Source organism: Diplotaxodon limnothrissa, linkage group LG1 (genome assembly GCF_057381915.1).
Source record: "Diplotaxodon limnothrissa isolate DT_005_m linkage group LG1, D_limnothrissa_male_GT1.1, whole genome shotgun sequence".
NCBI classification, from domain to species: Eukaryota; Metazoa; Chordata; class Actinopteri; order Cichliformes; family Cichlidae; genus Diplotaxodon; species Diplotaxodon limnothrissa.
The window spans coordinates 12,744,133-12,758,599 of NC_140596.1; the positions used below are offsets into that span (position 1 = coordinate 12,744,133).

A 14,467-nucleotide genomic window follows, 5' to 3' on the forward strand; every position below is an offset into this window, starting at 1 on the left:
TAAGGTTTTAAAAACTGAGCTTAAATAAATGATTAGCGGTAATAAAAGCCGAGGGAGGTCAACGGTGATCACTGACTGTTTTAGGAGCTTTTTGAGGTTAAACAGAAGAAAATACAGGGAGTGCAGAATTATTAGGCAAATGAGTATTTTGTCCACATCATCCTCTTCATGCATGTTGTCTTACTCCAAGCTGTATAGGCTCGAAAGCCTACTACCAATTAAGCATATTAGGTGATGTGCATCTCTGTAATGAGAAGGGGTGTGGTCTAATGACATCAACACCCTATATCAGGTGTGCATAATTATTAGGCAACGTCCTTTCCTTTGGCAAAATGGGTCAAAAGGACTTGACAGGCTCAGAAAAGTCAAAAATAGTGAGATATCTTGCAGAGGGATGCAGCAGTCTCAAAATTGCAAAGCTTCTGAAGCGTGATCATCGAACAATCAAGCGTTTCATTCAAAATAGTCATCGGGGTCGCAAGAAGCGTGTGGAAAAACCAAGGCGCAAAATAACTGCCCATGAACTGAGAAAAGTAAAGCGTGCAGCTGCCAAGATGCCACTTGCCACCAGTTTGGCCATATTTCAGAGCTGCAACATCACTGGAGTGCCCAAAAGCACAAGGTGTGCAATACTCAGAGACATGGCCAAGGTAAGAAAGGGTGAAAGACGACCACCACCGAACAAGACACACAAGCTGAAACGTCAAGACTGGGCCAAGAAATATCTCAAGACTGGTTTTTCTAAGGTTTTATGGACTGATGAAATGAGAGTGAGTCTTGATGGGCCAGATGGATGGGCCCGTGGCTGGATTGGTAAAGGGCAGAGAGCTCCAGTCTGACCCAGACGCCAGCAAGGCGGAGGTGGAGTACTGGTTTGGGCTGGTATCATCAAAGATGAGCTTGTGGGGCCTTTTCGGGTTGAGGATGGAGTCAAGCTCAACTCCCAGTCCTTCTGCCAGTTTCTGGAAGACACCTTCTTCAAGCAGTGGTACAGGAAGAAGTCTGCATCCTTCAAGAAAAACATGATTTTCATGCAGGACAATGCTCCATCACACGCGTCCAAGTACTCCACAGCGTGGCTGGCAAGAAAGGGTATAAAAGAAGAAAAACTAATGACATGGCCTCCTTGTTCACCTGATCTGAACCCCATTGAGAACCTGTGGTCCATCATCAAATGTGAGATTTATAAGGAGGGAAAACAGTACACCTCTCTGAACAGTGTCTGGGAGGCTGTGGTTGCTGCTGCACACAATGTTGATGGTGAACAGATCAAAACACTGACAGAATCCATGGATGGCAGGCTTTTGAGTGCCCTTGCAAAGAAAGGTGGCTATATTGGTCGCTGATTTGTTTTTGTTTTGTTTTTGAATGTCAGAAATGTATATTTGTGAATGTGGAGATGTTATATTGGTTTCACTGGTAAAAATAAATAATTGAAATGGGTATATATTTGTTTTTTGTTAAGTTGCCTAATAATTATGCACAGTAATAGTCACCTGCACACACAGATACCCCCCTAAAATAGCTAAAACTAAAAACAAACTAAAAACTACTTCCAAAAACATTCAGCTTTGATATTAATGAGTTTTTTGGGTTCATTGAGAACATGGTTGTTGTTTAATAATGAAATTATTCCTCAAAAATACAACTTGCCTAATAATTCTGCACTCCCTGTACAAAGCATTAAACATGTTAACAACACAAAAGCCATATTAAATGCAGACTACTTTATCCCCGGAAGTAGGATTCGTCACATCATCACTTAATAATCGGATTGTCTTAGCAATTACAATTCCAAACAAAATTGTCATTTGTGCAGCAGAGCTGAGATGTAAAAGGGAAGAGGAAGATCCAAACAATGCAGTTATCGAGTCCAGCTCTATTGTGCAGTTGTACATATCAGAAAAACATTTAAAGATGTCCAACCAATAGTTGTACAATTTGGGGCAAGTCCAAAATAAATGAGTAAGAGAGCCTTGTCCAAGTTTACCACGGACTAATCGACTAATAGAAGGAAAAATCTTGTGGAATTTAGTTTTTGAATAATGAAGTCTGTGAAGCACTTTGAATTAACTGATGCCTTGCATTTATAGAACAAGAATGGAATCCTACACAGACTCCTCTCCCACACCTCATCTCCAATTAGCATTATTATTTTTTGGGTGTGTTTTCTGTCCATTGTTACAGTGGAAGATTTTCACATTAAATACAGCCAGAGCAGGATAGGGCAGGATAATCCAGATCAGCAAAAAGTTACAACTTTGAGAGGTTCCCCCCCGTCTCCTCTTGGCTCTGTATGACACCAACGAAAGCAGATATCCCCAATATGGCCTTGTCAGGTAGCCAATCAGAAGAAAGCTGGCTTAACGGAAGAGGAGTAAAAACACAGTGGGTTCTGAGGTGCCCAGTGTAAATTATGGTTATTTTGAACTGTGAATTATGCAAAGCCACTCCAGTATATTTTAAAGAAAAATAAATCAAGGAGCATTTGGAAATGAGCATAACAGACCTCCTTTACAATCAAAAACAATAAAGAGGAACAAGAAGTTTGCTTTTATTTCATTTTATTTTTTTTATCTAGTTATTTTGAAATCTTTCTGGTATTAACTTCTTGATCTTTTAAGAGAGGACAGTGCTTATTGTCCTCTTTTCTTTACTTGATTCCATTTCAGTCTTTTTCCTGCAGTTACAACCATGGCAGTGTTAAAGTTGTCATACACAATGTGAGATAACATAGACGACACATAGATTTTATGGAGTACATCAATTTAATTATAGTCGGCTCTACTTGTACCTTAAAAGCAGCGCTGCTGATAAGCCTGCATCACTTTGTCAGCTTTTATTCCCAGCTCCAGCTGCAGCATCTGTGCTGCTGTGTAAGGCAACTACAGTCTACAATTTTAGCAATGTAACGCAAGACACGATGCGCAACACAGATCTAATAAATCTGGATACAATGTGTTATGTGTGAGTAGTGATAGGAATTGATAAGAATTTAGCAATTCCAATTCCATTATCGATATCACTTATCGATTCCCTTATCGGCTCCACTTTGAGATCCACCACCATCTCTAAGCAGCATATCAAAGACATTAAGTTTGTGCAAATCAATTACATACTGCGTGGTTAAACGCTTGTGCATGTTGAAGGTATTTCCGCTCTTTGTTGTGATTAGTGTTAGTGTCACTGCTTAAGTAAATATTACACAGAACATTTTTCTTAAAAGTAAAGCAGTACATTATTTAATTACAGCCAGGAGAAAGACATTTGTTATAGTATTCGTAACATTGCTTTCATGTTACAATGTAAAATAATCTGAAACACTGTCTCACTTGGCTAGCTTACCGTTAGCATGATGTCTGTGCAGGTGTTTGCGAAGAGCTGAAGTTGTGTTAACCGTATAATGCAGCTGCTTCTGTCCTGGAGCAGACTACACTTTACCATCGTGCTCTCATTCTTTTGTGCAATAAAAATAAGAGTACTGTCCATATCCACACTGGAGACTGCTCCACTAGTTTCCTCCTCCAACACAGGAACTGATATCAACTGATCGACGTGAGTGTGCAAGAACCAATCAGGGAGATCAATAGGCAAGCAGAGTAACACTTCCAAGGAATTAGAGTACTGGGAACTGGATCTCTACAAGAACTAGTTCTTGATTCCCATCCTTAGGTGCGGTATGTGTGAGTAAAAGAGCATCGCACACTGAATCATATGCTACAACATATAACTGAAATTCCTCAAATATTGGTTTCCATTTTATAATCTCAATGGTGCAATCATGAGGTCATACCATACAAACAAGGCTTCCAACATTTATTGGATTTCATTTATTTAATACATTTGTTGTAGCTGTCACATGGTGAGACGTCATCCCAAGTTTCTGACAATGAAAATTTCTTGCAGGCCATCTTTAGTTGTAGGATCATTACAAAAGCCATGGCTCTAAAACAGTGGTCTTATGTTACACAGTGAGAGTGGTTCAAAGATATCACGAGGATTAGCTAGAGCTGGGCGATATGAGATTTTTTCATATCACGATATGTTTTTTTCATTTCAGGCGATAACAATATCTATCACGATATAAGCCAAATAACTATATTTGTAAGATTTAAATGTGCCGTTGCTCACAAGTAAAATGTGAAATAATCAGCAGCTTGTTTTTATTTAAATATTTATTTCCCATAATAAATTCAACAGGGTAGATGTACTTAAGGAACATGAGACTTTTTCAGATAAATAAAGGCAAATATTGCAAACTACACAAAAGGCAGCCGCTAAAGCGTTTAAGTTTCAAAATAGAACAAACGAAACAGACTAAATTGTCAATTCCACTTAGAAACAAAATATTAATTCTAAAAATAAATCTTAGTTTGTTTTACAGAAGAACAGACAAAACTGACTAACTTTTGTCAATATCAAATAAACTGAGAACTAAAAGGAAATTCTCAATCTCTCCTTGTTGTATAGCTTAGCTTTTCAAACAGTTTTAACAGTTACTTTAGTCTGACAAAAGCCGAATGACGAATTAGCGCTTCCAGTCAGAGACTGAGGCTACGTCCACACGTACACGGGTATTTTTGAAAACGGAGATTTTCCGTTTTCGTTTTAAAAAATAATCCCGTCCACACATAAAGGCAGAAATGAAGGAAAACGCTGCTATGAACATGCCAAAGCAGCAGGTGGCGCTAGATTCCTAACCGTGCAGAAATATTGGCCAATCAGAAGTCTAGAAGCCTCGGTGGGAAAAAGTAAACAAAGCTGGGGCATAGAAGCAGAACCGAGTCGTATGTGTGGAGGGACAGTAACTGTGTGTATATGTAAGCATTTAAACACTGCAGAGAGTAGAATTAACAGTAACAGTATTGTAGAAATTCATTTCACCGAAACAATAACGTGGCGCACAGTGTGACGCATGCACCAGTTTATTGTATTTGTCAGACTTGAAATAGCCGAAATACCTTCACACTACGGAACTTCTATGGCTCTTCCGTTCGACAATCTCTCCGGCATTGGAACCATCATCTGTTTTCTCTTCGGTCACGCTCGGTTGATTTTTCTAGTCGGCACACTCATTTCCTCCATTACGCGCTGGCTCCATTACCCGCTGGCTGCTTCCCAAACAAACACACGTGCGGCTTGGCACTTGTGCTGTACGTAACAAGTCACGCGGCGTGACGCTGCGGCTGTGATTGGTTCGGCTCTGCGCTACTTAATTTGGATTGGCTGACCTTTTTTTTTTTTTTTTTTTTTTAAGAGGACAAGAGCGGCGAGGTCTATCGCGATAGCTTAATTTCTCTATCGAGTAAAAGTTATATCGTGATACATATCGTTATCGTTCTATCGCCCAGCTCTAGGATTAGGTTACGTGGCCATGGTTTTGCCTGGGACAAAAAAAATTAATTAAATAAATAAATATAATAATATAGTATATAGTCTGATTTATTCTGCTACCTAGTAAGAACCATCAATATTCTCAGAGACTCATCACTTTTTCAAGTGCTACAAGTCCAACAAATCATGGATAAGCAGACTAAGAAACAGCTTTTACCCTGCAGCCAGCATCACTCTTAAGTCTGGATAATCATATGAAATAGCTTATCCTTATGTGTAAAATAAAAAATGGAGAGCTGTAAATTTCCTCCAGAAAAAAAGACTTTACATCTTTCTATAAGACGAATCACTAAAATGTCCGCGTTTAACCCCAGATACTATACAGTCTGCTAAACTAACAGACCCAATCAAAAGAGTTATAATGTGGTTATCTGAAAATCTGTTATCATATATTGGTTCAATTAAAAGAGAAGCACAATACGGGACATTTATTTTAACTATGACAGCTCTTATCAATTTGCAATCCTTGCCATATGTTATTGTTCCAAGAACTTGGCCTATAAAAGACTATTAAAATGGAGAGAACAGGTTCATTAAAGCCTTCAGATAAGATTGCCAGAAAGCAGCACACAAAAGTACAAACAGTCATGAGACCAAAGTGTGACAACTCAACAGCTCACACATTCATGCCCTCTGGGGCAAAGCTCTGAAAGACTGCACTGCATGGGGCGGATATAGGGGTAGCATCAGGCTAGCCTCCTGAGTGCTGCACCCAGAAAGCTGTATTACCTAGTTCACTAAAGCATGTGATAGCTTTCCTTCTCAACATCTGATGCAGATAGCTATGAAAACCCCTGAAAACTACGGTTCAAGCAGAAACAAGAGTAGGGACAGTGCCAAGGTAATGGTGTATTAAAAGCCAATAAATAAATAAAGAGCATGCTGTACAAGTAAAAACAGAACTATCTTGCAGTTCTTTCGGGGAACTCTGGAGTAGGGCTGGGCGATATGACCCAAAATTCATATCTCGATATTTTTTAGCTGGATGGCGATATAAGATATATATCTCGATATTTTTTTTTTAAAGCCATAAAGTAAGAACAAAAAGAGAGTTCTTAGTCAAAGCTGTGTCCCAGATGTCACACAGGCACTTTTATTAACATAGAGCAGATGTACATAAAATTTACTCAAAAATAAATTATGAGCATTTATTAAATAATAATGCTCCATAAATAAAAGAAAACAATGTTGTTTTTGTGCATAACAAAAAGCTCACAAATGTGCAGTCAAAATGTAAACTAAAAGACGAGCACTATAACAAGGACAGATTTCACAGCTGCTCTGTTCCCAACTTGTACTGCGTGACTGACAACCTGGAGTTTGAAATCCGCTTCGCAACCACGTCTCTTAACAGGTGCCATTTATGGTCCTTATACACAGTAAGGTAATATTACGTTGAAGCACAGTACATATCACTCCGCGAGGCTCAGCCGTAATGCTCCGACAATCCATCAAGCGCTGCAGCTCCGTAGCTTACCAAAGTCGTACTAAAACATTTTTTGACAGATTGCTGAGCGCCGTGTTCCACATAAAATCGGTGCGCGGCCATCAAGCACAACCAGAATTCATACATAAGGCGCGCTGTCAACTTTTGAGAAAATGAAAGGATTTTAGTCCGTGCAGCACCTCTGGGCTGCATGGCGTTAGCGTGGTTAGCTCGTTAGCGTGGTTAGCTAGCTAACACGTTGACGCCGTCCAGCCCCACGCACGGGGCGATGCGCAGTAACTCGTTAACGGATTTGCCGTGTCCATCTTGTCGCTTCCTGCAGGTGAAGCGATGGGGGAGGAGGGGGAGTTGTGTTCAGTGAAGGAGAGGCGAGGCCGAGTAACGTTGCGTAAAGACGAAAGTGGACGAAAGAGAGGCAAACTTGCGGCTCCGCAAGTATAATTATAACGTAACATAGACTATATCGATATAAAGGATATTGTCACATCTTATATCTCGTATAAAAATATATCGATATTTTTTAAAAACTCGATATATCGCCCAGCTCTACTCTGGAGCACCCACAAGTCAGAAATGGGCCACAAGCTGTACAAGTGACACGAGTGAAAGCAGTCAGCTGGATACTACAGAGAAACACTCCATTCACAAAAATTCACAAGTTGTGACTGCTACTATTTTTGAGTTTGAAAACCCTGCACAGTGCTGTGCCAGTGGAAAAAACGTTATCTGCCATCTTCAAATGTGCTTTCGTGTGTGTGTGTGTGGTGCAAATGTAGTGTGAGATAAACTCAAAAGTCAGTCAGCAGACTCAAACACACATGCAGTAACACAAATACAGCTCGAGTCTGTTGCAGACCATAACAAAGTGACGCAAAACCATTTTCTACCAGCTCTAAGCCAAAACTGAAGCTAAAGTTAAACCACCTAACTTTACGTAACAGTCTGCTACTAGCAATAACAAAACTCTATCAGAGATTGAGCTCACGTCTATAATGAAATGGCATTTGTTTCAAACTAACAGTTACAATTGCACTGTTTAGAGTAGCAGCACAGCAGAATTCATCATCTAGAGGTAAGCTGGAGCGTGTGACCTGCTCAGGCCAACACTGAGGAAAGTAAAGGGTAAAAGACACACTACAGGCTACTATAATCTCAAGCTGCTTTTGCACAAAGCTCTAAAATATCAGTAGAATCAGGACAAGACATTGCCTTAAGTTGTGCTTTCTAACATGGAGGAGAAATGTTTCACTTTAGCTTTGGTCCTACATTTGAAAATAGTGGTCATCTTCTTAAACCAGACTAACTAGTAGTGAATTCACCAGACTATTTCCTGCAATACTGGACATCAAGCAGTCTATACGAAAAAAACTTACAAGTTAAAGACAGCTGCAGTGTAGATATAAAAAAAAACTATTATTAATAAAAGTAGATAAATAAAAGTAGATGTAACATGGATGTTTATAAATCGTGGATGACATTTTTAACCATTTCAATGACTCCTAAACTAAACCATTCTCAAACAGGTAAGATCCAAGGACATAGCATATCTGTGTTGATATAGTCAATGTTCCCTTCTGAGTACCAACAAAACTATGGACAAGGCTAATTCACAGCTGTTTCTGCTTCACTTCTTCTCTTTACATCCACCCCGAACCGTCATTCTGTTTCACAGGAAAAGTACGAGAAGTACCATCAAGTTCTTGGAAAAAAGGGAGGTCGTGGTTTTACAGACAGGAAAAAATACAACTTGCAAACACATGTTTGGGCAAGTCTTAAGGGAGCATTCCAGACAGCACGTTCAGTGAAAACTCTTGGTTTTGTTGATGACAAAACGCAGAAAACTATGTTTTTTCATTCCAAAAAGAGGTAAAACACTCAGCCTGCTTGCTGGAAGGTCTTCTTTATCAAATCAGCAGCTGTCGGACATGATGAGTGCAAAGCCAAATTAATTTGCATTACATTATATCACTGCTCTCAGAGTACAGCAAAGTCATTGTGCCAAATCACCTACCTGCAGATTTAAACTCACTGTTTTGAGTATAATTTAAACTAACAACTATGACTACATGAAGTTTACTATAAGTACCCAAATCGTGTAGTCATAATAATCAAAGCTGAGTATGGAAAGCTGAATACGAAAACATATGGTATAATTTTTAGCCATTACATTAGACCAGTTTTGACATGACAACAGTTTTTCTTTGTTTGTTTTTCATATATATTTATTTATTTTTTTTCCTTGGATCAAAGACAGGAACAAAAGAAAAGTATATGAATATCAGCCAGGTTGCTATTTTAACGCAACTGTACTAATACTGGCTGAGAATAATTTATTGACAATTGATTACTCCATGATTAGGACCTCTGGGTGGGGTTTTATTCCTAGTCAAATACATATAATTTAAATAGTAAGACTGTCAACGAGTTCTCTGAGGGGATGGCAAGACCATTAAGGCAGCTCTTGTGTATATAGACAGGTGGAGATTCTGTCAATATACCAGGGGCCTGAAACAGAAGAAAGTTTAACATTTCAAGGTTCAAGGTTCTTTATTTGTCACATGCATAGTTATACAAGTATAACACACAGTGAAATGTAGTCTGACACGCTCCTCGACATGTGCAAAAATTTGGGGGGGGGGGGGGGGGGGGGGGTGTAGAGGAAGAACATTATATATATATATATACATATATATACATACATATAGTATATACACTGGGTGAATGTGCAGTAGTAGCAGCTAGCAGGTGAATTCTGTACATTAATATGAATAGACATCTGACTATTTTACAGGATGGACAATATAAACATATTTAAAGTTAAAGGAATTGAAATGTACATTGTGCCTTGGTTTAGAGTGTCTGGAAGAGAGTCCTGTCTCAGTCAATTATAGATGATGTGAGCGGGCGGGTGTGTGTGTTTAGGGCACGGATGGCTCCTCTTGAGTCTCTCTGTCCTTGCCCGGAAGATGCGGAACCTTCTACCAGATTGCAGAAGTTGGAACAGTTTGTTGCCAGGATGGGACGGGTCCTTCAGTATCTGCGCTGCTCTAGTCCGGCATCTCCTGGTGTAGGTGTCCTGAAGCAGGGGGAGAGCAATCCTGCAGCAGCGTTCTGCTGTACGGATCACTCTCTGGAGAGCTTTTTGGTCCTTCACACAGCTGTTCCCAAACCACGATGTCATGTTCTGTGTGAGGATGCTCTCCACAGCGCCTGTATAGAAAATCCTGAGGATCTTTGGAGAGACCCTGAACTTCCTCAGTTGTCGTAGGTGATACAGGCGCTGCCTAGCCTTTTTGGTCTGGACCTGAATGTGGGCAGCCCATGTCAGGTCTGAGGTGATGTGAACACCAAGATACTTGAAGGACTGCACCCTCTCCACTGGAGCTCCATTGATGATAATGGGCTTGTAGTCTCTGTGCTGACCCCTTCTTTCCAAAACAGAATTTTCGATATCTGACATCACTAATGATAAACATCTGTATCATGTTAGGTAGTCATACAAAGGTGTATTATTTTAATACGTCAATGCGCAATAAGATGAAAATCACAAACATGGATGGGCAATTCATTTTCCCAAGAAACCACAAGAGAATTTGGGACTGTTCTGGAGGGTCGGACCAATAATACTGAGCAGAATTGACTTCAGCTTAACAATATTATCTCTTTGTAAACTTACACAGTACAACAGTTCCAGTTTCTGATGTGGCCCGTTGGAAAATATAATTGCCCATCCCTGGTGTAGATTATTTTTCTCCTTACAAAACGAAGAAACTATGATTGGATACAAATATGAGGAACTTAAAAAAAAATTTAATAAAAGGTAAAAGCAAGACCAAAACCAGGAATGAAAACTTTCAATGCTGCTGACGGTGTGACAGTATAATTTAACAGGCTTATTATTAATACTGCAGTCCAATCATTAAATACGTAATATAAAAAATACAGAATTGTAATTAACATGTTAACGGTATTTTAGGGTGTGTAGGACCGACAATTTTATAGCGTTTTTCTGGCAAACAGAAGACAATGTTTTCCTTTTATCATTAGCATTTTAACAATAAAGATGTTTTAAGTTCGGTAAATTAAACTGGACTTTAAGAAAATGCTGGTTAAATATATTTTAATCACAGTCCTGGTGATTTTTCTTTGGTGGAAGGCCAAAACCCTCAAACGGAGTATTAGAGTCTCTACAATAAAATATTTAAAAAATATTTCATTTGCATTTTGAAAATAAAGCAGAAAATCTGAGAGTAAAAACTGAAAAACTGCAAAGCTGAAAAACAACCAACACATACTTTACTTCGTGATGATCACCAGAAAGAGTCACCTTACCCAAAAACTGCTTATGTCCTTCTACGTCTGCTCCTAAGAGGGCATATTAACATACTGTGTGTGTGTGTGTGTGTGTGTGTGTGTGTGTGTGTGTGTCTGTCTACTCTGACAGCTTCAGTTGCAAACCAACAGGATCATCATAAAAGATGAATCCCAACAGTGGACACTTTCTGTTTGAGCGTAGGCTAGCAGATGATCCAGGACATAAAAACAATAAACACATTTTTTAAGAGAATCAATCTGGCAATCAATGCTCATAGAATATAAAAGTAAAATATCTTGTATATTGTTGTAGATTATTTAAGTCTTTTTTTTCTTTGATGTCTGAATTAAGATAACATACAATTTCCCTGTACAGGTGAAATGACAATAAAATATTTTTTATGTGACCCTAATACTTTCTGGAGGGCCCTTGTAGGTTTTAAACGCACGAAAAACATTACGAGTATATTCAGAGAAATACGCAAACAGATATAAGTCCAGCGGACGTTACCAAGGACATCATTCTCCTCTACGGTTGCCATGGTGAATCCTAGAATCGACACTCCATTGATGACGACTTTTTAATAGTCGTCGCGCACGCGCTCGGCTCGAACCCAGTTGTTTAAACCAATTCCATGTTATTTTTCCTCCCTGTCTCTCTGACTCTCTCCAGGAATAAAACCACAACAATGACTGCAACAGGCCTGAAACGTTCAGGTCCAGCCCAACATGAGCAGAAATACAGGCGTTTCACCAAAACCTGAGCTAATAAAATGAGCATTTCAACACCACTTTACTTTTCCTGACGCTGGCACGTCTGCGCAGACTTGGCAGCCACTCAGGGTTGCATTGACTTGTTGGTGGTAATGACAGCGTGTCTTGTCTGACATCTGAGACAGCTAAAGGAAACGTCTTAAACAAGTGCTAGCTGATATTATCAGGTCTAAATGATCGTGAGGTGAAGAAAAGCTCAAAGACAGCGTTGCTCATATCGGCCAGCTACCACTGCTGCTGCTGCTCCACTAGCTTGTTAGCTTAGTATAGCGCTAGCTCGCTAGCTATTTAGCCTCCTAACGTTACGCCCGTGTGTGATTTGGAGTTTTCTTTGCTAGACGATGTGTCACTGTGCGCTCTTCGCACACTACCTTCACGTTACAATGTGTCAACTCAACAGCCATGCAGCGATTAAAGAGGAAAAAACGGCAAAGCGTCACCGCGACCCCAGCTGGATACCTGACCAGGCAGGAGACAGCATGCATTGGGGGAACCTGCCACTCAAACCTCGATCAGTCACGATGATCCTCCGCGTCAATTTAACCAGAACATAAAACCCAGGGGTGGCAGCTGACCACCCGGAGAGCTTCACATACCATTCTCTTCACCGTTGAGACTCAGGAAGAGCTCTGTCGTGGCTTTTATCCATCTATCAGCGGTACTCTCAGTTAGCCTTGGAAGGAAAGCCCGGTAGACGTTGGAGAGATCCGCTTGGGGTGCAGCTCCAACGGAAGGTTGCCTTTTCATAATTGTGCGACTCCAGACTGACGCTGCATGACGAGCCGGCTGACTCAGCCAGCTCATTGTCACGTGGCGGAGGCGGAGCCAGCAGCCACATGTGCGCTTTGTTTTATTTCCTCTGTTTTTACGAAGACGCCACAAGGTGACGACGTACGCTAAAGCGATTAAATTCCGTTTTATTCATATAGTGCAAACCCGTATTAACAACTGTCGCGAGACGTTTTAAGATAAAGACCCTACAACCCCATCATCCAGCAAGCCCACTTAAGCAAGCTCTTGGTAATGTTGGGGCGGAAGAGCTCCCTTTCCACAGGAAGAACTAGTGATGCGCGAATCATGAACGAATTGTTCAATACTCGAGAATCACTTTACTGACTCATGAATCATGATTCACAAGCCCAACTGACTCATCCCTGTTGCTGTTAGCAGCAATATATCTAGCTTATAATTAAAATTGTGGAGAAAAACACAACATCCAGTATCTTAACAAAAAAATTTCTGCTCTGAACTGGAAGAAAAAACCCTGAGTAGAAGCTCACATCAAAACAATAGCTCCTTGGTTCACAGTAGCATCGCTCTGCTAACAATGCTAACAGCACATTTGAGCTACTCACCCCCTCCCTTCCTGTGCTGAATCATACATTTCACACATCTCACACATTTTTTGCACTCTCTGGTCAACTGACTCAGTGAATCAAATGACTCAAAAATCCAATTCACTTTGGTGAGTGACTCATTAAAACTCGATTCAGTAAAAAGAATCAAATTTACCATCACTAGGAAGAACCGGGTCCAGGGCAGGGGTGGATCTAGAAGGGTGGCATGGGGTGGCATGTACCATCCTAAAATCATCTCTTGCCACCACAAGTGCTACTCTAGTTTTGCATATGACAGTGTTGTTTATTAAAATAAGATAGCATAAGCACTTTGAGCGTAGTTACAGTTAAAAGTGATTATAAATTCTAAAACTGAATATATTGATAATTTCCTCTTACTTTTGCTGTTTTGCTTCCACCACAATAAAATCACAGTTCCTGCACAGCTCTCTCTAAGTGTACTTTAAGAACAGTTTCTCATCTAAAAATCAAAATTTTCTGCATTATTTGCTTTCTTATTACCCACCTGTCTACCGTTGTGTACAGCGCTGTGGGCCAGTGTTTTTTTAATGACCTCCGACAAGAAAGCGCCATTTCTGCTGTTCAATGCAGAAGAAATGTAAACTTTTTAAAATGATGGCACATTGCAAAACACTTAGCTGTGTCTCTAATCAAACCTCTGTAACTTTGCTCTGCTTCACTTTAGCAGCATCAGGTAATGTTCATATGTTGATGCATGGTTTTCTTTTGTTTTTGTTCTACTGCAGAATATTTTTAAGGATATCTGCTATAAAAAGCCAGGCCAGAAAAATCTCGTTAATGTTTTTCTGTTTTATCCTCAGGTACTTTGACATGGTACTTTGGCATCTGCTGTGATGCTTACACCTCTGATGAAGTCTCACAAGTGTCAGTACTGATAAATGATCAGAATTATAATATTTCTGACTGTCTGAGACAAAATTTCCCCAATTCAAATTGAATCAAAATCGTGGATCGAATCGAATCAGGACCTTGTGAATTGGAATCAAATCGATCGTAGAAATCAGTGACAATACCCAGCCCTATTTCACACAGGTGGTTGGTTGGTGCACTCTGGAAATGGAATAAAGGTGAGTGTTATTAACCTTTTGGGGTCCATGGACACACAGCACCTCCAAATCACATAACTGATTTAAGATGACTTTAAGCTCCAATAAGCTGC

At 39.9% G+C, this 14,467-nt stretch overlaps 1 protein-coding gene across 2 annotated transcripts in view; it reads right to left on the reverse strand.

The window, feature by feature from the left end:
• trpm7 (transient receptor potential cation channel, subfamily M, member 7) overlaps positions 1 to 12,679 on the reverse strand; it is a 78,641-nt gene extending 65,962 nt beyond the window's left edge. For both annotated transcript variants that reach the window (XM_085366410.1, XM_085366330.1), the window contains exon 1: positions 12,526 to 12,679. In XM_085366410.1, coding sequence (XP_085222536.1) covers positions 12,526 to 12,528 — 3 coding nt within the window. In that variant the 5' untranslated portion in view covers positions 12,529 to 12,679. The remainder of the gene's footprint in view (positions 1 to 12,525) is intronic.
• Positions 12,680 to 14,467: the final 1,788 nt, after the last annotated feature.